At 40.0% G+C, this 24,562-nt stretch overlaps 3 protein-coding genes and 2 long non-coding RNA genes across 9 annotated transcripts in view; 4 read left to right on the top strand and 1 right to left on the bottom strand.

Moving 5' to 3' along the window:
• noxo1 (NADPH oxidase organizer 1) overlaps positions 1 to 24,562 on the bottom strand; it is a 45,476-nt gene that overhangs the window by 12,555 nt on the left and 8,359 nt on the right.
• On the top strand, positions 8,596 to 10,256 carry LOC116407532 (sprT-like domain-containing protein Spartan). The gene is made up of 4 exons (XM_031892928.1): positions 8,596 to 8,913; positions 9,307 to 9,406; positions 9,761 to 9,883; positions 10,036 to 10,256. The coding sequence occupies exons 1-4, from the start codon at positions 8,615 to 8,617 to the stop codon at positions 10,225 to 10,227; spliced, it is 714 nt and encodes a 237-aa protein (XP_031748788.1). The 5' UTR covers positions 8,596 to 8,614; the 3' UTR covers positions 10,228 to 10,256.
• On the top strand, positions 10,638 to 12,044 carry LOC116407536. Its single transcript, XR_004220394.1, has 2 exons — positions 10,638 to 10,978; positions 11,333 to 12,044. It is a non-coding gene; the product is annotated as an uncharacterized LOC116407536 (long non-coding RNA).
• LOC116407535 lies at positions 17,126 to 18,128 on the top strand. Its single transcript, XR_004220393.1, has 3 exons — positions 17,126 to 17,183; positions 17,567 to 17,666; positions 18,021 to 18,128. It is a non-coding gene; the product is annotated as an uncharacterized LOC116407535 (long non-coding RNA).
• On the top strand, positions 21,217 to 23,930 carry LOC116407533 (sprT-like domain-containing protein Spartan). Its single transcript, XM_031892929.1, has 5 exons — positions 21,217 to 21,784; positions 22,182 to 22,281; positions 22,636 to 22,758; positions 22,885 to 23,280; positions 23,730 to 23,930. The coding sequence occupies exons 1-4, from the start codon at positions 21,486 to 21,488 to the stop codon at positions 23,074 to 23,076; spliced, it is 714 nt and encodes a 237-aa protein (XP_031748789.1). The 5' UTR covers positions 21,217 to 21,485; the 3' UTR covers positions 23,077 to 23,280; positions 23,730 to 23,930.

Raw genomic sequence — 24,562 nt, 5'->3', positions numbered from 1 at the left:
ATATAATTACCCCTTATTGGGGCAGAACAGCCCTATTGGGTTTATTTAATGGTTAAATGATTCCCTTTTCTCTGTAATAATAAAACAGTACCTGTACTTGATCCCAACTAAGATATAATTACCCCTTATTGGGGGCAGAACAGCCCTATTGGGGTTATTCAATGGTTAAATGATTCCCTTTTCTCTGTAATAATAAAACAGTACCTGTACTTGATCCCAACTAAGATATAATTACCCCTTATTGGGGGCAGAACAGCCCTATTGGGGTTATTCAATGGTTAAATGATTCCCTTTTCTCTGTAATAATAAAACAGTACCTGTACTTGATCCCAACTAAGATATAATTACCCCTTATTGGGGACGGAACAGCCCTATTGGGTTTATTTAATGGTTAAATGATTCCCTTTTCTCTGTAATAATAAAACAGTACCTGTACTTGATCCCAACTAAGATATAATTACCCCTTATTGGGGCAGAACAGCCCTATTGGGTTTATTTAATGGTTAAATGATTCCCATTTCTCTGTATTTATAAAACAGTACCTGTACTTGATCCCAACTAAGATATAATTACCCCTTATTGGGGGCAGAACAGCCCTATTGGGTTTATTTAATGGTTAAATGATTCCCTTTTCTCTGTAATAATAAAACAGTACCTGTACTTGATCCCAACTAAGATATAATTACCCCTTATTGGGGGCAGAACAGCCCTATTGGGTTTATTTAATGGTTAAATGATTCCCTTTTCTCTGTAATAATAAAACAGTACCTGTACTTGATCCCAACTAAGATATAATTACCCCTTATTGGGGCAGAACAGCCCTATTGGGTTTATTTAATGGTTAAATGATTCCCTTTTCTCTGTAATAATAAAACAGTACCTGTACTTGATCCCAACTAAGATATAATTACCCCTTATTGGGGGCAGAACAGCCCTATTGGGGTTATTCAATGGTTAAATGATTCCCTTTTCTCTGTAATAATAAAACAGTACCTGTACTTGATCCCAACTAAGATATAATTACCCCTTATTGGGGACGGAACAGCCCTATTGGGTTTATTTAATGGTTAAATGATTCCCTTTTCTCTGTAATAATAAAACAGTACCTGTACTTGATCCCAACTAAGATATAATTACCCCTTATTGGGGCAGAACAGCCCTATTGGGTTTATTTAATGGTTAAATGATTCCCATTTCTCTGTATTTATAAAACAGTACCTGTACTTGATCCCAACTAAGATATAATTACCCCTTATTGGGGGCAGAACAGCCCTATTGGGTTTATTTAATGGTTAAATGATTCCCTTTTCTCTGTAATAATAAAACAGTACCTGTACTTGATCCCAACTAAGATATAATTACCCCTTATTGGGGGCAGAACAGCCCTATTGGGTTTATTTAATGGTTAAATGATTCCCTTTTCTCTGTAATAATAAAACAGTACCTGTACTTGATCCCAACTAAGATATAATTACCCCTTATTGGGGGCAGAACAGCCCTATTGGGTTTATTTAATGTTTTACTGATTTTTTAGTAAACGTAAGGTATGGAGATCCAAATTACGGAAAGACCCCTTATCCAGAATACCCTTGGTTCCGAGCATTCTGGATAACAGGTCCTATACCTGTACTGGCATTCAGCACTCAGCGTGCCCTACTCTCTGTTATCAAGGGGTCTGTCCAATGTTTGGTTTTAAATGCGCAAGAGCCATGGATGCCCTGTAAAATACATCCTTATAAATAGTGTTCAGTGATGTCATCGGTTAGAATACATGCTTAATGCTATCAGGTCACATGACCATTTGAAATCTTTGTATAAAATACCCCCTGGGTATCTGGGTTATGTCACAAAAATATTAATGTTTTAAAGGAGAAGGAAAGGTAAAAACTAAGTAAGCTTTATAAGAAAGGTCTATGTAAATACAGCCATAAGCACTCACAGTAATGCTGCACTGAGTTCTCTGTCAAAAGATTTGTTGTGTCTGTTTTCCTCTGCCAGAGACACGCAGCTCTCTCCTCTCTCAAGAATACTAAGAACTCCCCCCCTTAGGAATGTGGATCTGAGCCAATCTGAGCCATAGTCTTACAAACTGAGCATGTACAGGGGTGAGGCATTATGGGAACTTTCATAACAGAGCTCAGCGTTTTTTTTTCCTATGAGGCTTCTGATCATCTGAACGGGAGAAATATGGGGAGACTTAAAGGCACTATTGAGAGAACTGAGGGTATGCCTGCAGCTTGAGATTAACTCTTTATTAGCCTTTCCTTCTCCTTTAACTGAAATCTAACCTTTTGCTTTGACATAATTATCAGCAATGGAAAAGCCATGCCCCCTGGGGCCTTATTCCAACTCCTTTATGCTGTTCCTTGTGTGATCCCTGCCAGTGTTTCCCCCACACACAGATACTTCCCAGTTTCCTATTAATGATGAATTGAGGGATGACGGCCTTGGTGCTGAAACAGCACATGAATAAAAACTCTATTCCTATAGCTACTGTACAGCGCTGCGTACATAAGTAGCGCTTTATAAATAAAGATATACATACATACATAGCTCCCATCATCCCTAGCAAGGCTGCCTGAGGGCTGCAGGTCTATTGATAAAGGGCAAGTGTAGCCTATAAAGAATAGATATGCAGTGCCATCTGCTGGGTACAGGTAGCACTGCAGTAAGCGAACAAAAAGACAATATATGACAGATATTCACTATCCACTCAGTCTGTAAGCTCTACGGGCAGGGACCTCCTTCCTACTGTGTCTCATACCTTACTCCCTGTGTATTTATACTTATTTATTGTATTTATTATAACACTTGTCCTCCCTGTGTGTAATTCTGTATATTGTAAGATTGTACAGCGCTGCGTACCCTTGTGGTGCTTTTTATGTAAGTTATACATACATACATACATGTTTATATATTATGGGGCAGCACAAATGCTGGAGCAGTAAGGAGTTGCACAGTTGCACCCTTTAGAGCATTGAGGGGCTGAACCTTAAAGGGGAACCTATCAGAGGAAAACTGTTCCCCTCACCAGAGTAGGCTGATAAAGCCCGGTGTGGTTGGGGGAAACAAGACTGTTAGGCGCAATAAAATGCTTGTAACAAGGAGAGAGCTCCTTGGGTAGGTAGCCATGTTTGGTGACATCATGAACAAGCTGTGACTCTAATTTGATCTTTTGGCCCTGGGGCCAAATAATAAACTTAGCTCAATATCACCCACCTTAGGTAGGAATATTGGGAGAAAGTCAAACCTGCCAATTTTCATCAGGATATCGGTTGAGCAGGCCTGTCGGGGGTCCCCATAAACGGGCAGATAAAGGGGTCGTTCACCTTAACATTAACTTTTAGTATGATATAGACACTGATATTAGAGACAATTTGCAATTGGTTTTCATTTTGTTGTTGTTGTTGTTTTCAGTTATTTAGCTTTTTTTTTTAATCTACTCTTCAATTTGGAATTTCAGCAGCTATCTGGTTACTAGGGTCTTACCTTAGAAACCAGGCAGTGGGTTCAATGAGAGCCTGGAATATTAAAAGGAGGGAGATTGAATAGAAAGATAAGTAATACAAAGTAATAACAATAATAACATTGTAAGCTCACAGAGCAATAGTTTTTGGCAGCCGGGGTCAGTGACCCCTATTTGAAAGCTGGAAAGATGTAGAAGTGGAAGGCAAATAAACAATGAACACCAGTTGCTAGGAATATGACACTTTATAACATACTAAAAGTTAATGTGTCGGACTGGCCCACCAGGATACCAGGAAAACTCCCGGTGGGCCCAGGTGTCAGTGGGCCCTCCTGCTCCTGACCATTTGGCCTGTTTCATGGTCATTCCCTATTTCTGAATGGGAAGGAAGAGTAGAAATAGATGGAAGAATAGATGCTAGCATGTAAATAAAAGAAACTAGGAAAATAAAGAGGTTGAGTGAGGAAAGGGAGGAAAAATAGTTTGGAAAGCCGGCCTAGGGTTTAAGGTTTTCTGGTGGGCCCCTGGGTTCCCAGCCCGACGCTGTACATAGGGTTGCCCCCTGGCCGGTATTTTCCCAGCCCAGCCAGTAGAAATGATGGTTGATGCCAATGTTATTAATAGGAAAGTAGGTTAAAAACATAGGAAGGCCGGGCCACACATTGGCCCTCTAGCATTTTTTGCCTGCACCAAAGTGACACACACATATTTCTTAAGCCTGACCATACACTCTTTTTGTGGTGGGGTTTTGCAAACTCACAGAACAAAGATATTTATATATAAAATACAAAGATGCCAGGAGCGAATAATCCCGTATGGGGCCCCCATACTCCCCCGAACCAAAGGCCAGTATGACAGGAAAAAATAGGTGGCAAAATAAGGTTCAGTCCCGGCTCACAGTTAGGGTTCTAATTCATCCCACAACTGTTTAGTTTGCCATTTTGAATATGTCAGGATGAGCACTTTCCTAATACAGGTATGGGATCCCTTATACGGAAACCTGTTATCCAGAAAGTTCTGAATTACGGAAAAGCCATCTCCCATAGACTCCATTATAAGCAAATAATTTGAATTTTTAAAAATGATTTCCCTTTTCTCTGTAATAATAAAACAGTACCTGTACTTGATCCCAACTAAGATATAAATAATCCTTATTGGGGGCAGAACAGCCCTATTGGGTTTATTTAATGGTTAAATGATTCCCTTTTCTCTGTAATAATAAAACATTACCTTGTACTTGATCCCAACTAAGATATAATTACCCCTTATTGGGGGCAGAACAGCCCTATTGGGTTTATTTCATGGTTAAATGATTCCCTTTTCTCTGTAATAATAAAACAGTACCTGTACTTGATCCCAACTAAGATATAATTACCCCTTATTGGGGGCAGAACAGCCCTATTGGGTTTATTTCATGGTTAAATGATTCCCTTTTCTCTGTAATAATAAAACAGTACCTGTACTTGATCCCATATAAGATATAATTACCCCTTATTGGGGGCAGAACAGCCCTATTGGGTTTATTTAATGGTTAAATGATTCCCTTTTCTCTGTAATAATAAAACAGTACCTGTACTTGATCCCAACTAAGATATAATTACCCCTTATTGGAGGCAAAACAAGCTTATTGGGTTTATTCAATATTTAAAGGATTTTTAGCAGAGTTACGTTATGGAGATCCAAATTACAGAAAGATCCCTTATCCGGAATACCCTGGGTCCCGAGCATTCTGGATAACAGGTCCATACCTGTAGCACGGTTACCTTAGGTCAACTCATGGTTATGGCTTTTGCAACATGATTTTCTTACCTTTTAGGGGCTTTTATTGCACATAAAATGCCGACAGTCTATTGTGTATGCAACAAGCTGTAACTATTTATATGAACAAGGTACATTTTTGGGTCACTGCCTGCTGCATCGTTGGGTAAAGTTGAGCATATGGGCATCAAACTATTCACTTGGCATTCATATCTATGATACTTTCTGTGTTCCTAATGTCATGTGGAAGATAAGAGACTGGAAAATGAGTCTTTCACCAAGTTTAATTCAATATTTAAGTGCAATATTTCTCAGAGACCTACTGTCCTCTAGCTTCAGCTTTCAACAAAATGATATTTATTACTTTTCCTGGTTTAAAGCTGAAAAGACCCCTAGTTAGTTAGGGCTGTCCCTAAAGTAAATAGATTACATATAACAATGCTGTGACCATTTGTTCAATCTATCATTTATTTCATTTTGGGATTTTACCATTAATATGGCTTATTCATCTCAGTGGGACACGGGACGGACACCCCACATGTGCCCAGGATCTTCCAACAAGTTATGCATCTCAGGTGCCCTGTTTGTAGATAATCCCTGTTTTTTAATTTCAGCCTTCATTCAACTTATTTTCATATAAAATACCCCCTGCTTGGAAAATGACATGCCCCTCGGCCATGAAAAGTTCTTAATAAAAGAACAAAATGAATATGTTGCATAATTCTTTTTTTCACACATTTTGTTGTTACGGTTTGGAGGTCTAAATACGGTATAGTTCACACGTTAATATTCTATAGGGATAAACTGATTCAGGGTCGGACTGGGGGGTGAAGGGCCCACCGGGGCTCCTGCCCCAGGGCCCTGCAGATGCCCCCTCCGGCCACGTCCCCTAATTCCCCCCCCCTAGCAGGGGGCCCCCTAACCCCCCTCGCAGGGCCCTCCACTCGACGTCCTCCCCCGAGCACGTGTAATTTAACGCGTCGGGAGGAGCAGCCGGGCAGGGGGAGCGCCGGCAAGGGATGGATCTGGGCCGCCGGGGCCCACCGGGACTTCTCCCGGTGTCCCGGCGGCCCAGTCCGACCCTGAACTGATTAAATATCACTTATGCCAATTGTTTAACGCAAGTGCTTTACACTAAAAATGGCTGAATTTTTCTTATTATGCTCAGGGGACACAGCTTGTATTTATGTCTGAACCCATAAAGAACAAACACAGCCCAAAATGATCAAACTTTAAAGACCAAGAACAGCTAAATATGCTGGGGGTGACTGGTTATTAGGCACTTACCCCTCTGCTTCAGTGATTTTAATTACTTATCTGCAAAAATTGCACCAGTCTAGTGTGGTTTTCCATAGGGCAAATGACTGCCATCTTCTGGCTCCCAGACATCCTAGATCAGGGGTCCCCAGGGTTTTTACCGTGAGTCACATTCAAATGTAAAAAGTGTTGGGAAGCCACACAAACATGAGAAAAGCTCCTGTGGGTTGTCAAATAAATGCTGTGGTTGGCTACATGGTAGACGTGGGTCTTTATACCTCCAAAATGTGTCTCAAGCCAGGAATTTAAAAATGAGCCCTTGCATTGAGGCAACAACAAAGGGTTTGGTGAGAAACATGTTATGAGCCACTGACTGAACTGGTGCCTGACTGTATTTAGCTTTTCTTGTCCTTTAATCCTTCTATACAAGTTTTTATACAGAGGGTCCAGAGAGGGGCAACTAAGCTGGTAAAGGGTAGGGAAAGTCTCAGTTATGAAGAAAGACTGGCCAAGTTGGGTCTGTTTACACTGGAGAAGAGGCGCTTAAGAGGTGACATGATAACTATGTATAAATATATAAGGGGATCATATAATAACCTTTCTAATGTTTTATTTATCATTAGGTCCTTCCAACGGACACAAGGGCACCCACTCCGTTTAGAAGAAGGGAGGTTCCATTTAAATATTCGGAAAGTCGTACTGGCTGATACATTATATAGCTTTAAGAAGGGGCTGGATGGCTTCTTAGCAAGTGAGGAAATACAGGGGTAGGGGAGATAGCTCTCAGTACAAGTGAGGGAATACAGGGGTAGGGGGGATAGCTCTCAGTACAAGTGAGGGAATACAGGGGTAGGGGAGATAGCTCTCAGTACAAGTGAGGGAATACAGGGGTATGGGAGATAGCTCTCAGTACAAGTGAGGGAATACAGGGGTATGGGAGATAGCTCTCAGTACAAGTGAGGGAATACAGGGGTAGGGGAGATAGCTCTCAGTACAAGTGAGGGAATACAGGGGTATGGGAGATAGCTCTCAGTACAAGTGAGGGAATACAGGGGTATGGGAGATAGCTCTCAGTACAAGTGAGGGAATACAGGGGTAGGGGAGATAGCTCTCAGTACAAGTGAGGGAATACAGGGTTATGGGAGCTCTTAGTACAAGTTGATCCAGGGACTGGTCCAATTGCCTTCCTCTGGATCAACTAGCAGTTAGGCAGGTTATATATAGGCATTATGGTTGAATGTGATGGACGTACGTCTTTTTTTTCAACCTAACTTACTATGTTACTATGTGTGTGGTTTAAAACTGTAACATTCCCATAAGTACACTGGTCAGGTTCTCATTTAATATTTATGCTAAAGAAACTGAAAATTTCCTACTGAATAGCCCCCTCCGCCAGGAAGGGCCATACATTAATAAGCTGTTCCCCTTTAATACGGGGGTGTAAGACTCAATCAGATGTCTTAGTATTGAGCACTGAATATTTGTAGTGTACAAACACATGGATTTAGGTTCCCATCCCTGGTTGAAAGTCAATTAAAATGTAACCTGTCACCTAAATCAAGATTTAAATACTAGTGCCTGATTGGTTGGACCAATGAACCTATTAATAGGGGAAAATTTTAAACGGAGGGTTGGAAAAAGGCATAAAAAATAAACTAAAAAAAGTCAGAATTCATTGTAATATTTTCCTTTGTAACACACTAAAGGCTCATTTACTAACACAGAGCAAACAGTTTAAAAATAACTGCTGTTTGCCAAATCTTTTTATTCATTGCAAAGATTTTGATGAATTCCAGTGAAATGGCAGAAGCTGCACAGTAGCGCAAAATGTACGTACATAGTATCCCTATGGGCGGGTATTTTATGTACAGAAATCGATTGGCCATTTTAGCTGCACCAATAAATAGTAAAGAAAGCCTCAAAGCTGGATTTTAGATGCACTTTTCCTTTAGGGCCTACATGTTGTGCAGTGAGTGTGATGTCACAATGGGCACCTCCAGCACTCACAGCCTGTAAACAACAGTCCCATGACATCACTATGACATCACAATGGGAGAACAAACACTGCTTGCAGTGCGCTCAAACTGGCCACAGTTGGTAAACAACTGCGTAAGAGGAGGTTAGAGAAGGAGGATGGGCTTATTTTTATCAACATCGGATAGCTCCTCGGAGTACTATACCGCACCAAATTCTCCTGATCTTTCTTTCAATAATCAATCTAATGAAAATTTCACTTCTTGGGCTCATGAAAAACATTCTGTGGCCTGTCAGACTGATCTGTCTTTTCAGACTGATCTGTCGGTTGTGGATCCATATTGGGAGGTGCTGGACCCCAAACCCGATATCCACGTCCTATTTGAAGAGTTTAATGCGAAATTCTTTGGTGGACAGTTGCCGCCAATAGAACTTAAATGGAGTAACAGGTTATGCATGTAAGTCAGGAACTAATGGGGTTTGTTGTTAATAGACCTTGGGGGGAAATTTACATTATTATTATTATATTATTAATAGAGCAATATATATAGATTGTAAGCTCTATGGGGCAGGGACCTCCATCCTCTTGTGTCTTTGACTCTAAACTAATTGCAACTGTATTTATCTTGTATTTATCTGTATTTATTGTTATACTTTGTATTTATCTATTATAATCTTAATAACCCCCTCTTTGTATTAATGTATTCTACTTTACAGCGCTGCGTACATAAGCAGCACTTTATAAATAAAGATATACATACATAATATTAATTGCTCTATTGATAAATAATATAAATAGAGTAGAGTTTATTCAGCACAGACACATCTCAAATCTGCATTATGTTTTCCAGCGATACGGGCGTTTTCATACATGATGATAAAACTGGAATATGCAAAATTCACCTGAACAAACCTCTCCTTGATTTACGGGCAAGGAAAGATACAGTGCAAGTAAGTCTTCTCTTTGTATAATAGATATAATAGTCAAAATCAGTTAAAAGGAGATAGGGAACTAATCTTTTATCTTGGGTCCAAATGGAATGGCAGATATAGTTTGGGCCCTATTAATAAATCCTGTTTTATATTGTCAGACTGTTGTGGCATCTGGTTGGTACACTACTCATTCCTTTTGTCCTCACCTGATGCCACAAAATTAATTATTAGAAAAAAATCTTGTTTGCTTATGAAATCAGATATGTGCATGTAATATCTATGAATAGACATGGGTTTGCCTGCAAAGATGTGATGCATTTTCTATACATGAAGGCAGAACAAGTAACATTGGGGCTGTTTCTTACCCTACAGACGCTCCTGCATGAAATGATCCACTACTACCAGCGACTCAGAGGAACGCATGACCTTGAGCATGGCGCAACCTTTCAGTATCACATGAAGCGAATCAATAGAGAAAGTGGCGCAAATATTACAGTAAGTAGTTTTATATATATATATATATATATATATATATATATATATATATATACAGTATATACAAACACATATACAAAATTGTATTGTACCATTAAGTTTGATATAAAGTATGTGTCAGGTTCCATGATATTTCTCCTGTTATTTTATAGATCTATCACGATTTCATTCAAGAATACGAGTCACTGAAGCGCCACTGGTGGAAATGCAATGGCCCCTGTCAACAAGTCGTGAAGCGGCTTATGAACAGGACTCCGGGCACCAAGGCGCACAAGCGCAAATGCGGAGGAGACTTTATAAAGATCCAGGAACCAGAGAACAAGAGAATGAGAACTGACCCATAGAATCACTTAATTAAAGACATCCTGTCAGTTTTTAGGTAACAACAAGGCTGCCCCAAGCGCAAATGGGCAGGGACACTTCTAACTACTGAGGAACCTCACAAGAGTCATTCAGACAAAAGAACTATGTTTGGACCTACAGAAGCACTTTCTACAGAGACTTTCTTCTTGGAAACCTAGAGGAAGACACTTTCATGTTCCTTTGATGTAAATAATGAATTACATTCTATGCTTTTATGTCTCAAGGATTATTTTCAGACTGACTAGCAGGATTAATCTAGAAGTTAAAAACCCAATCAGTGATCCAGCACATACTGACTGCTAGTGATATTAGCTGGGATGGGTTAGACCTGGGGGGGAGGGGGTTAACATTGCTAATTGGAACTTTCAACACAAGTATCTATAATGAATGGAGTCAATACATGCAGCATTGGCGTTTATTTTAGTACTTGCTACATGACCAAGTGAATGTGAATGAGAAAATAAATGTTTCCATGTAAAGTTTATCATGAGTATGTGGGCTGGGTGTGACTGTAAGAGGAAAGGATGTGTTGCCAATGGGATAGGATGGACTATTTCATTTTGATAAATAATATAAATAGAGTAGAGTTTATTCAGCACAGACACATCTCAAATCTGCATTATGTTTTCCAGCGATACGGGCGTTTTCATAAATGATGATAAAACTGGAATATGCAAAATTCACCTGAACAAACCTCTCCTTGATTTACGGGCAAGGAAAGATACAGTGCAAGTAAGTCTTCTCTTTGTATAATAGATATAATAGTCAAAAACAGTTAAAAGGAGATAGGGAACTAATCTTTTATCTTGGGTCCAAATGGAATGGCAGATATAGTTTGGGCCCTATTAATAAACCCTGTTTTGTATTGTCAGACTGTTGTGGCATCTGGTTGGTACACTACTCATTCCTTTTGTCCTCACCTGATGCCACAAAATGAATTATTAGAAAAAAATCTTGTTTGCTTATGGAATCAGATATGTGCATGTAATATCTATGAAAAGACATGGGTTTGCCTGCAAAGATGTGATGTATTTTCTATACATGAAGGCAGAACAAGTAACATTGGGGCTGTTTCTCACCCTACAGACGCTCCTGCATGAAATGATCCACTACTACCAGCGACTCAGAGGAACGCATGACCTTGAGCATGGCGCAACCTTTCAGTATCACATGAAGCGAATCAATAGAGAAAGTGGCGCAAATATTACAGTAAGTAGTTTTATATATACAGTATATACATACACATATACAAAATTGTATTGTACCATTAAGTTTGATATAAAGTATGTGTCAGGTTCCATGATATTTCTCCTGTTATTTTATAGATCCATCACGATTTCATTCAGGAATACGAGTCACTGAAGCGCCACTGGTGGAAATGCAATGGCCCCTGTCAACAAGTCGTGAAGCGGCTTATGAACAGGACTCCGGGCACCAAGGCGCACAAGCGCAAATGCGGAGGAGACTTTATAAAGATCCAGGAACCAGAGAACAAGAGAATGAGAACTGACCCATAGAATCACTTAATTAAAGACATCATGTCTGTTTTTAGTTAACAACAAGGCTGCCCCAAGCGCAAATGGGCAGGGACACTTCTAACTACTGAGGAACCTCACAAGAGTCATTCAGACAAAAGAACTATGTTTGGACCTACAGAAGGACTTTCTACAGAGACTTTCCTCTTGGAAACCTAGAGGAAGACACTTTCATGTTCCTTTAATGTAAATAATGAATCACATTCTATGAATTTTATGTACATTACTTTTCTTTCTCAATAAAAATAAACCTACTAAATAAATCCTTGAGCTGCTTTTATGTCTCAAGGATTATTTTCAGACTGACTAGCAGGATTAATCCAGAAGTTAAAAACCCAATCAGTGATCCAGCACATACTGACTGCTAGTGATATTAGCTGGGATGGGTTAGACCTGGGGGGGGGTTAACATTGCTAATTGGAACGTTCAACACAAGTATCTATAATGAATGGAGTCAATACATGCAGCATTGGCGTTCATTTTAGTACTTGCTACATGACCAAGTGAATGTGAATGAGAAAATAAATGTTTCCATGCAAAGTTTATCATGAGTATGTGGGCTGGGTGTGACTGTAAGAGGAAAGGATGTGTTGCCAATGGGATAGGATGGGCTATTTCATTTTGCTTTAACCCTTTTACTGCCAGCCATTTTGGTCAAAGCGGAACTTGTATTGCCAGACAGTTTTTGAACATTTTGCACTGTTTCACTTTAGGGGCCTTTCCTCGGGGGGACTTTTAGTTTACCAAGGAAAACAATATATCGTTTTTTTCAGAACAACCTAAGCTTTCAAAATATGGTAGAATTTTTGTGTAATTCCAATTCTGTAACAAGATATAGGCTTCTAAATGTCTAAAAATGCAAAAAAAATCAAATTTTCCATAATATAATCACACATACTAGAAACAAAAATTATTTTATGCACGAATATACAACTGATTTGGAAAGTCCCATGTCTCCTGAACGTGCCAATACCAAATATATATAGTTTTATGGAGATTTCTCACTTGTATAGGTCAAAAACTCCCAGCAGTACACTACCAAATTCCCAAAGCACTGCTCCAAAAAAACTGCATACTTTGGATTTCAAGGCCAAAATTCCACTAACAGAAGGTTTATCCCAGACAATTGTACATTTTTGGAAAGAACAGATTCTGGGGAATACAGAATAGGCACAACTGTCTGTCTACTCCAAACTATCAAGTCGCAATGCTTTCCTAAAGTTATTGGTTTTTATCAAAATTTGTGATTTTTTTTAAAAATCGCTTCAAAGCTTCTAGTGACAGTCTATAGTATCTTATCTCCTACAGGTCATAAAGTAACCAAATAAAACACCCTAAATATGAATGCCTGGGGTCCACTGAACAGTTTGATGCCCAATATGTATAGGTTTACCTAAGTATGTGGCATGTAGGGGCCCCAATGTGAACATACCCCATATGAACTGTCATTTCTGTCATTTCAGCTTCTGCAAAATCAACACATTTACATCATTATATGTGGGATGAAGCTAGTAAAAAGTACGCTCACCCCAGAAAGTCATATATTTTTGGAAAGTACACATTCCCCCGAATCTAAAATGGGTACCCATGTCTTTCTACTCCAAAGTACCAAGCCGCACAGCTTTTCTAAAGTTAGCAATTTTGATGACATTTCCAAAAATCCCCTCAAAGCTTCCACTTTGAAGCATCTTATCTCCCACATAGCATTAGGTACCAAGATAAAACACCCTAAATTTGAATGCCAGGGGTCCACTGAACAGTTTGATGCCCAATATGTATAGGTTTACCTAAGTATGTGGCATGTAGGGGCCCCAATGGGAACATACCCCCATATGATCTATCATTTCAGCTCCTGCAAAATCAACACATTTACATCCTTTATGTGGGATAATGCTACAAAAAAAGTACATTCACCCCAGAAAGCCATATATTTTTGGAAAATACACATCCCCCCGAATCTATAATGGGTAAATATTTCTTATTGCTACAAAGTACCAAGCTGTAAAGCTTTCCTAAGTTTGCAGATTTATATGACATTTCGAAAATCGCATAAAAATGTTGCAATTTGCCGCATTTATCTCTCACAATTTCTTGATAAAGATCAGATAAAGACAAATCACCCCAAAAAGGAACACCAGAGGTCTACTGAACAGTTTGATGCCCAATATGCATAGATATACCAAAGTCTGCGGTATGTACTGAACCCTAAATGAAAATAGCGCATAAGGATTTCTCGCCTGCCAGCTCAGCTTTTGCACACAGAGCCCCCTGTCAGTGTATTATGTGCCAAAACTTCCCCTAACTATACAGATCCCCCACAAAACCATATATTTTTGGAAAGTACACATTCTGACAAATCCAACAAGGGTAAAGAGTCCTTTCTACACCAAAGTACCAATCTGCAGAGCTTTCCTAAAGTTATTGGTTTTTATGACATTTCAGAAAATCGCCTAAAAATGTTGCAATTTGTCGCATTTATCTCACACAATTTCTTGCGTACAAAGGCAAGTCACCCCAAATAGGAACACCAGAGGCCTACTGAACAGTTTGATGCCCAATATGCATAGATATACCAAAGTCTGCGGTATGTACTGAACCCTAAATGAAAATAGCGCATAAGGATTTCTCGCCTGCCAGCTCAGCTTTTGCACACAGAGCCCCCTGTCAGTGTATTATGTGCCAAAACTTCCCCTAACTATACAGATCCCCCACAAAACCATATATTTTTGGAAAGTACACATTCTGACAAATCCAACAAGGGTAAAGAGTCCTTTCTACACCAAAGTACTAATCTGCAGAGCTTTCCTAAAGTTATTGGTTTTTATGACATTTCAGAAAATTGCCTAAAAATGTTGCAATTTGTCGCATTTATCTCACACAATTTCTTGCGTACAAAGGCAAGTCACCCCAAATAGGAACACCAGAGGCCTACTGAACAGTTTGATGCCCAATATGCATAGATATACCAAAGTCTGCGGTATGTACTGAACCCAAAATGAAAATAGCGCATAAGGATTTCTCGCCTGCCAGCTCAGCTTTTGCACACAGAGCCCCCTGTCAGTGTATTATGTGCCAAAACTTCCCCTAACTATACAGAGACCCCCAGAAAACCATATATTTTTGGAAAGTACACATTCTGATGAATTCAAAATAGGTAAAGTTATTTTTGTAGACCAAAGTTACACCTGGCAAAGCTACGCTAAAAACAGATCAGGAACACTTATATAGGGATAAAATGTGATAAAACCACAAAAATTGTGCAAATCAGTTAAACAACAAAATAAGTTACATGACAGTGTAATTAGTGGCCAGAATATCTGATCCAATAGTTACACTGTCAAAATAAACAGTTTTTAGGTAAAAGAAAATAAATACAAAGTGGTAAAATGAAAAAAAAAAAAAAAAAAAAGCAAAAAAAAAAAAAACCAAAGTGTTTCTGTATACATGTGTGTACATGTGTAAAAGTTGTGTGATAGTGTGTAAGTGTGTAAATGAGTGTAAATAAGTGTATAAAAGTGTGAAAAATGAAAAAAAAAAAAAAAATGCTAAAATGTGTGCTGTAAGTGTGTGTAAATGTATGTAAGTGTGTATAAATGTATGTAAATGTGTGTATAAGTGTGTAAAAGTGTGTAAATGCAAGAAAAAAAAACTCCTTACCTGTTCCTGAAGACCCGATCGCTCCTTGCTCATTTGGGCCGGCGCTGGGGGAGAGGGAGGAAGCAGGAAGCAGCAGACGCGATGTGATCGCGTCTGCTGCTTCCTGGAGGGTCCTGCGAGCGATCGGCTCGCAGGACCCTGATGACAGCCCCCCTGGCACATTGCCCAGGGGGGCTGTCATTGTTAGAAGCCCTCTGCAGTGGCGGCACATGCCGCCGCTGCAGAGGGCAGCGCTTAAACGCCAACGACGTATGAGACACGTCGTTGGCGTTTAAGCCCTTTTACTGCCAGCACGTATGCCATACGTGCTTGGCAGTAAAAGAGTTAAAGCTGCCATTGTGCCACGGTAAGGCTTAGTGGAAGGCTGCAGCCGATTGAATGATCTGTCCTGTATACATAAATACCCCCAGGGGGTCCTGCCCACTTAGTATGATGAAAAATTGCTCACATATAAAGCAAGTCTAAACATTAACCCAATGCATCCGGTCAAACTTGGTTACTCCCACAAAATCCCTTCTGGGCAAATGGGCAGTCCCCAGTGTGTGTAGTTATGACCAGTCAAATTCACAACTTTTGTAATGGGATTGGAGCAAGACGTGGTTTATTTTGCCTTTATTTTGACATGATAACTATGTATAAATATATAAGGGGATCGTATAATAACCTCTCTAATGCTTTATTTACCAGTAGGTCCTTCCAACGGACACGAGGGCACCCACTCCGTTTAGAAGAAGGGAGGTTCCATTTAAATATTCGGAAAGTCGTACTGGCTGATACATTATATAGCTTTAAGAAGGGGCTGGATGGCTTCTTAGCAAGTGAGGGAATACAGGGGTAGGGGAGATAGCTCTCAGTACAAGTGAGGAAATACAGGGGTAGGGGAGATAGCTCTCAGTACAAGTGAGGGAATACAGGGGTAGGGGAGATAGCTCTCAGTACAAGTGAGGAAATACAGGGGTAGGGGGGATAGCTCTCAGTACAAGTGAGGGAATACAGGGGTAGGGGAGATAGCTCTCAGTACAAGTGAGGGAATACAGGGGTAGGGGAGATAGCTCTCAGTACAAGTGAGGGAATACAGGGGTATGGGAGATAGCTCTCAGTACAAGTGAGGGAATACAGGGGTATGGGAGATAGCTCTCAGTACAAGTGAGGGAATACAGGGGTAGGGGGGATAGCTCTCAGTACAAGTGAGGGAATACAGGGGTAGGGGAGATAGCTCTCAGTACAAGTGAGGGAATACAGGGGTATGGGAGATAGCTCTCAGTACAAGTGAGGGAATACAGGGGTAGGGGGGATAGCTCTCAGTACAAGTGAGGGAATACAGGGGTAGGGGAGATAGCTCTCAGTACAAGTGAGGGAATACAGGGGTAGGGGAGATAGCTCTCAGTACAAGTGAGGGAATACAGGGGTAGGGGGGATAGCTCTCAGTACAAGTGAGGGAATACAGGGGTAGGGGAGATAGCTCTCAGTACAAGTGAGGGAATACAGGGGTAGGGGGGATAGCTCTCAATACAAGTGAGGGAATACAGGGGTAGGGGAGATAGCTCTCAGTACAAGTGAGGGAATACAGGGGTGGCTTGTCAGACTGATCTGTCTTTTCAGACTGATCTGTCGGTTGTGGATCCATATTGGGAGGTGCTGGACCCCAAACCCGATATTCACATCCTATTTGAAGAGTTTAATACGAAATTCTTTGGTGGACAGTTGCCGCCAATAGAACTTAAATGGAGTAACAGGTTATGCATGTAAGTCAGGAACTAATGGGGTTTGTTGTTAATAGACCTTGGGGGGAAATTTATATTATTATTATATTATTAATAGAGCAATATATATAGATTGTAAGCTCTATGGGGCAGGGACCTCCATCCTCTTGTGTCTTTGACTCTTAACTAATTGCAACTGTATTTATCTTGTATTTATTGTTATACTTTGTATTTATCTATTATTATCTTAATAACCCCGTTTGTATTAATGTATTCTACTGTACAGTGCTACGTACATAAGTAGCACTTTATAAATAAAGATATACATACATACATTATTATAAATTTCTCTATTAATAAATAATATAAATAGAGTAGAGTTTATTCAGCACAGACACATCTCAAATCTGCATTATGTTTTCCAGCGATACGGGCGTTTTCATACATGATGATAAAACTGGAATATGCAAAATTCACCTGAACAAACCTCTCCTTGATTTACGGGCAAGGAAAGATACAGTGCAAGTAAGTCTTCTCTTTGTATAATAGATATAATAGTCAAAAACAGTTAAAAGGAGATAGGGAACTAATCTTTTATCTTGGGTCCAAATGGAATGGCAGATATAGTTTGGGCCCTATTAATAAACCCTGTTTTATATTGTCAGACTGTTGTGGCATCTGGTTGGTACACTACTCATTCCTTTTGTCCTCACCTGATGCCACAAAATAAATTATTAGAAAAAAATCTTGTTTGCTTATGGAATCAGATATGTGCATGTAATATCTATGAATAGACATAGGTTTGCCTGCAAAGATGTGATGCATTTTCTATACATGAAGGCAGAACAAGTAACATTGGGGCTGTTTCTCACCCTACAGACGCTCCTGCATGAAATGATCCACTACTACCAGCGACTCAGAGGAACGCATGACCTTGAGCATGGCGCAACCTTTCAGTATCACATGAAGCGAATCAATAGAGAAAGTGGCGCAAAAATTACAGTAAGTAGTTTTATATATATATACAGTATATACATACACATATACAAAATTGTATTGTACCATTAAGTTTGATATAAAGAATGTGTCAGGTTCCATGATATTTCTCCTGTTATTTTATAGATCTATCACGATTTTATTCAGGAATACGATTCACTGAAGCGCCACTGGTGGAAATGCAATGGCCCCTGTCAACAAGTCGTGAAGCGGCTTATGAACAGGACTCCGGGCACCAAGGCGCACAAGCACAAATGCGGAGGAGACTTTATAAAGATCCAGGAACCAGAGAACAAGAGAATGAGAACTGACCCATAGAATCACTTAATTAAAGACATCCTGTCAGTTTTTAGTTAACAACAAGGCTGCCCCAAGCGCAAATGGGCAGGGACACTTCTAACTACTGAGGAACCTCACAAGAGTCAATTAGACAAAAGAACTATGTTTGGACCTACAGAAGCACTTTCTACAGAGACTTTCCTCTTGGAAACCTAGAGGAAGACACTTTCATGTTCCCTTAATGTAAATAATGAATCACATTCTATGAATATTATGTACAATACTTTTCTTTCTCAATAAAAAAAACCTACTAAATAAATCCTTGAGCTGCTTTTATGCTTTTATGTCTCAGGGATTATTTTAAGACTGACTAGCAGGATTAATCCAGAAATTAAAAACCCAATCAGTGATCCAGCACATACTGACTGCTAGTGATAGTACTTGGGATGGGTTAGACCTGGGGGGGGGGTTAACATTGCTAATTAAATTGGAACTTTCAACACAAGTATCTATAATGAATGGAGTCAATACATGCAGCATTGGCGTTCATTTTAGTACTTGCTACATGACCAAGTGAATGTGAATGAGAAAATAAATGTTTCCATGCAAAGTTTATCATGAGTATGTGGGCTGGGTGTGACTGTAAGAGGAAAGGATGTGTTGCCAATGGGATAGGATGGGCTATTTCATTTTGCTTTAAAGCTGCCATTGTGCCACGGTAAGGCTTAGTGGAAGGCTGCAGCCGATTGTATGATCTGTTCTGTATACATAATATATACAGTACCCCATGGGGGTCCTGCCCACTTAGTATGATGAAAAATTGCTCACATATAAAGCAAGTCTAAACATTAACCCAATGCATCCAGTCAAGCTTGGTTACTCCCACAACATCCCTTCTGGGAAAATGGGCAGTCCCCAGTGTGTGTAGTTATGACCAGTCAAATTCACAACTTTTGTAATGGGATTGGAGCAAGACGTGGTTTATTTTGCCTTTATTTTGACATGATAACTATGTATAAATATATAAGGGGATCGTATAATAACCTCTCTAATGCTTTATTTACCAGTAGGTCCTTCCAACGGACACGAGGGCACCCACTCCGTTTAGAAGAAGGGAGGTTCCATTTAAATATTCGGAAAGTCGTACTAGCTGATACATTATATAGCTTTAAGAAGGGGCTGGATGGCTTCTTAGCAAGTGAGGGAATACAGGGGTAGGGGAGATAGCTCTCAGTACAAGTGAGGGAATACAGGGGTATGGGAGATAGCTCTCAGTACAAGTGAGGGAATACAGGGGTAGGGGAGATAGCTCTCAGTACAAGTGAGGGAATACAGGGGTATGGGAGATAGCTCTCAGTACAAGTGTGGGAATACAGGGGTAGGGGAGATAGCTCTCAGTACAAGTGAGGGAATACAGGGGTAGGGGAGATAGCTCTCAGTACAAGTGAGGGAATACAGGGGTATGGGAGATAGCTCTCAGTACAAGTGAGGGAATACAGGGGTATGGGAGATAGCTCTCAGTACAAGTGAGGGAATACAGGGGTAGGGGAGATAGCTCTCAGTACAAGTGAGGGAATACAGGGGTATGGGAGATAGCTCTCAGTACAAGTGAGGGAATACAGGGTTATGGGAGATAGCTCTCAGTACAAGTGAGGGAATACAGGGGTAGGGGAGATAGCTCTCAGTACAAGTGAGGGAATACAGGGTTATGGGAGATAGCTCTCAGTACAAGTGAGGGAATACAGGGGTAGGGGAGATAGCTCTCAGTACAAGTGAGGGAATACAGGGGTATGGGAGATAGCTCTCAGTACAAGTGAGGGAATACAGGGTTATGGGAGATAGCTCTCAGTACAAGTGAGGGAATACAGGGGTAGGGGAGATAGCTCTCAGTACAAGTGAGGGAATACAGGGTTATGGGAGATAGCTCTCAGTACAAGTGAGGGAATACAGGAGTATGGGAGATAGCTCTCAGTACAAGTGAGGGAATACAGGGGTATGGGAGATAGCTCTCAGTACAAGTGAGGGAATACAGGGGTATGGTAGATAGCTCTCAGTACAAGTGAGGGAATACAGGGTTATGGGAGCTCTTAGTACAAGTTGATCCAGGGACTGGTCCAATTGCCTTCCTCTGGATCAACTAGCAGTTAGGCAGGTTATATATAGGCATTATGGTTGAATGTGATGGATTTACGTCTTTTTTCAACCTAACTTACTATGTTACTATGTGTGTGGTTTAAAACTGTAACATTCCCATAAGTACACTGGTCAGGTTCTCATTTAATATTTATGCTAAAGAAACTGAAATTTCCTACTGAATAGCCCCCTCCGCCAAGAAGGGCCATACATTAATAAGCTGTTCCCGTTAAATACGGGGGTGTAAGACTCAATCAGATGTCTTAGTATTGAGCACTGAATATTTGTAGTGTACAAACACATGGATTTAGGTTCCCATCCCTGGTTGAAAGTCAATTAAAATGTAACCTGTCACCTAAATCAAGATTTAAATACTAGTGCCTGATTGGTTGGACCAATGAACCTATTAATAGGGGAATATTTTAAACGGAGGGTTGGAAAGAGGCATAAAAAATAAACTAAAAAAAGTCAGAAGTCATTGTAATATTTTCCTTCGTAACACACTAAAGGCTCATTTACTAACACAGAGCAAACAGTTTAAAAATAACTGCTGTTTGCCAAATCTTTTTATTCATTGCAAAGATTTTGATGAATTCCAGTGAAATGGCAGAAGCTGCACAGTAGCGCAAAATGTACGTACATAGTATCCCTATGGGCGGGTATTTTATGTACAGAAATCGATTGGCCATTTTAGCTGCACCAATAAATAGTAAATAAAGCCTCAAAGCTGGATTTTAGATGCACTTTTCCTTTAGGGCCTACATGTTGTGCAGTGAGTGTGATGTCACAATGGGCACCTCCAGCACTCACAGCCTGTAAACAACAGTCCCATGACATCACTATGACATCACAATGGGAGAACCAACACTGTTCGCAGCGTGCTCAAACTGGCCACAGTTGGTAAACAACTGCGTAAGAGGAGGTTAGAGAAGGAGGATGGGCTTATTTTTATCAACATCGGATAGCTCCTCGGAGTACTATACCGCACCAAATTCTCCTGATCTTTCTTTCAATAATGAATCTAATGAAAATTTCACTTCTTGGGCTCATGAAAAACATTCTGTGGCCTGTCAGACTGATCTGTCTTTTCAGACTGATCTGTCGGTTGTGGATCCATATTGGGAGGTGCTGGACCCCAAACCCGATATCCACGTCCTATTTGAAGAGTTTAATACAAAATTCTTTGGTGGACAGTTGCCGCCAATAGAACTTAAATGGAGTAACAGGTTATGCATGTAAGTCAGGAACTAATGGGGTTTGTTGTTAATAGACCTTGGGGGGAAATTTATATTATTATTATTATATTATTAATAGAGCAATATATATAGATTGTAAGCTCTATGGGGAAGGGACCTCCATCCTCTTGTGTCTTTGACTCTTAACTAATTGCAACTGTATTTATCTTGTATTTATCTGTATTTATTGTTATACTTTGTATTTATCTATTATAATCTTAATAACCCCCTCTTTGTATTAATGTATTCTACTTTACAGTGCTGCGTACATAAGCAGCACTTTATAAATAAAGATATACATACATACATAATATTAATTGCTCTATTGATAAATAATATAAATAGAGTAGAGTTTATTCAGCACAGACACATCTCAAATCTGCATTATGTTTTCCAGCGATACGGGCGTTTTCATACATGATGATAAAACTGGAATATGCAAAATTCACCTGAACAAACCTCTCCTTGATTTACGGGCAAGGAAAGATACAGTGCAAGTAAGTCTTCTCTTTGTATAATAGATATAATAGTCAAAATCAGTTAAAAGGAGATAGGGAACTAATCTTTTATCTTGGGTCCAAATGGAATGGCAGATATAGTTTGGGCCCTATTAATAAACCCTGTTTTATATTGTCAGACTGTTGTGGCATCTGGTTGGTACACTACTCATTCCTTTTGTCCTCACCTGATGCCACAAAATTAATTATTAGAAAAAAATCTTGTTTGCTTATGGAATCAGATATGTGCATGTAATATCTATGAAAAGACATGGGTTTGCCTGCAAAGATGTGATGCATTTTCTATACATGAAGGCAGAACAAGTAACATTGGGGCTGTTTCTCACCCTACAGACGCTCCTGCATGAAATGATCCACTACTACCAGCGACTCAGAGGAACGCATGACCTTGAGCATGGCGCTACCTTTAAGTATCACATGAAGCGAATCAATAGAGAAAGTGGCGCAAATATTACAGTAAGTAGTTTTATATATATATATATATACAGTATATACATACACATATACAAAATTGTATTGTACCATTAAGTTTGATATAAAGTATGTGTCAGGTTCCATGATATTTCTCCTGTTATTTTATAGATCTATCACGATTTCATTCAAGAATACGAGTCACTGAAGCGCCACTGGTGGAAATGCAATGGCCCCTGTCAACAAGTCGTGAAGCGGCTTATGAACAGGACTCCGGGCACCAAGGCGCACAAGCGCAAATGCGGAGGAGACTTTATAAAGATCCAGGAACCAGAGAACAAGAGAATGAGAACTGACCCATAGAATCACTTAATTAAAGACATCCTGTCAGTTTTTAGTTAACAACAAGGCTGCCCCAAGCGCAAATGGGCAGGGACACTTCTAACTACTGAGGAACCTCACAAGAGTCATTCAGACAAAAGAACTATGTTTGGACCTACAGAAGGACTTTCTACAGAGACTTTCCTCTTGGAAACCTAGAGGAAGACACTTTCATGTTCCTTTGATGTAAATAATGAATTACATTCTATGCTTTTATGTCTCAAGGATTATTTTCAGACTGACTAGCAGGATTAATCCAGAAGTTAAAAACCCAATCAGTGATCCAGTACATACTGACTGCTAGTGATATTAGCTGGGATGGGTTAGACCTGGGGGGGGGGGGGGGTTAACATTGCTAATTGGAACTTTCAACACAAGTATCTATAATGAATGGAGTCAATACATGCAGCATTGGCGTATATTTTAGTACTTGCTACATGACCAAGTGAATGTGAATGAGAAAATAAATGTTTCCATGCAAAGTTTATCATGAGTATGTGGGCTGGGTGTGACTGTAAGAGGAAAGGATGTGTTGCCAATGGGATAGGATGGACTATTTCATTTTGATAAATAATATAAATAGAGTAGAGTTTATTCAGCACAGACACATCTCAAATCTGCATTATGTTTTCCAGCGATACGGGCGTTTTCATACATGATGATAAAACTGGAATATGCAAAATTCACCTGAACAAACCTCTCCTTGATTTACGGGCAAGGAAAGATACAGTGCAAGTAAGTCTTCTCTTTGTATAATAGATATAATAGTCAAAATCAGTTAAAAGGAGATAGGGAACTAATCTTTTATCTTGGGTCCAAATGGAATGGCAGATATAGTTTGGGCCCTATTAATAAACCCTGTTTTGTATTGTCAGACTGTTGTGGCATCTGGTCGGTACACTACTCATTCCTTTTGTCCTCACCTGATGCCACAAAATTAATTATTAGAAAAAAATCTTGTTTGCTTATGGAATCAGATATGTGCATGTAATATCTATGAAAAGACATGGGTTTGCCTGCAAAGATGTGATGCATTTTCTATACATGAAGGCAGAACAAGTAACATTGGGGCTGTTTCTCACCCTACAGATGCTCCTGCATGAAATGATCCACTACTACCAGCGACTCAGAGGAACGCATGACCTTGAGCATGGCGCAACCTTTCAGTATCACATGAAGCGAATCAATAGAGAAAGTGGCGCAAATATTACGGTAAGTAGTAGTGCTGGGCGGTATACCGGTATATACCGAACACCGGTTTTTTTAAAAAAGATGATAAAAAATTTTAACTTACCGGCATACCGGTGTGGGCGCCTCCTGGCAATTTTTCTTACTATTTCCGGGTTGTGCGCGCTGACGTTACGTGCGCGCTGACGTCACGCGCGCAACCCGGAAATAGTAAGAAAAATTGCCAGGAGGATCTGTGAGCTGTCGGGGGTGCCTGCGGCTGCCTGGCCCGTAAGGTTGG

Source organism: Xenopus tropicalis, chromosome 9 (assembly GCF_000004195.4).
Source record: "Xenopus tropicalis strain Nigerian chromosome 9, UCB_Xtro_10.0, whole genome shotgun sequence".
Taxonomy (NCBI): Eukaryota; Metazoa; Chordata; class Amphibia; order Anura; family Pipidae; genus Xenopus; species Xenopus tropicalis.
Note: the sequence above shows the minus strand (reverse complement) of the source record. Positions and strands in the feature narration are given on the sequence as shown.

Bases quoted from the DNA above. Each gene is read 5' to 3' on its own strand.
- LOC116407532 (XM_031892928.1), top strand. From the start codon at position 8,615: ATGGGCTTATTTTTATCAACATCGGATAGCTCCTCGGAGTACTATACC. The intron at 9,407-9,760 runs GTAAGTCTTCTC...CTTACCCTACAG, and splicing joins CAAGGAAAGATACAGTGCAA to ACGCTCCTGCATGAAATGAT. The intron at 9,884-10,035 runs GTAAGTAGTTTT...GTTATTTTATAG, and splicing joins AAAGTGGCGCAAATATTACA to ATCTATCACGATTTCATTCA.
- LOC116407533 (XM_031892929.1), top strand. From the start codon at position 21,486: ATGGGCTTATTTTTATCAACATCGGATAGCTCCTCGGAGTACTATACC. The intron at 22,282-22,635 runs GTAAGTCTTCTC...CTCACCCTACAG, and splicing joins CAAGGAAAGATACAGTGCAA to ACGCTCCTGCATGAAATGAT. The intron at 22,759-22,884 runs GTAAGTAGTTTT...GTTATTTTATAG, and splicing joins AAAGTGGCGCAAATATTACA to ATCTATCACGATTTCATTCA.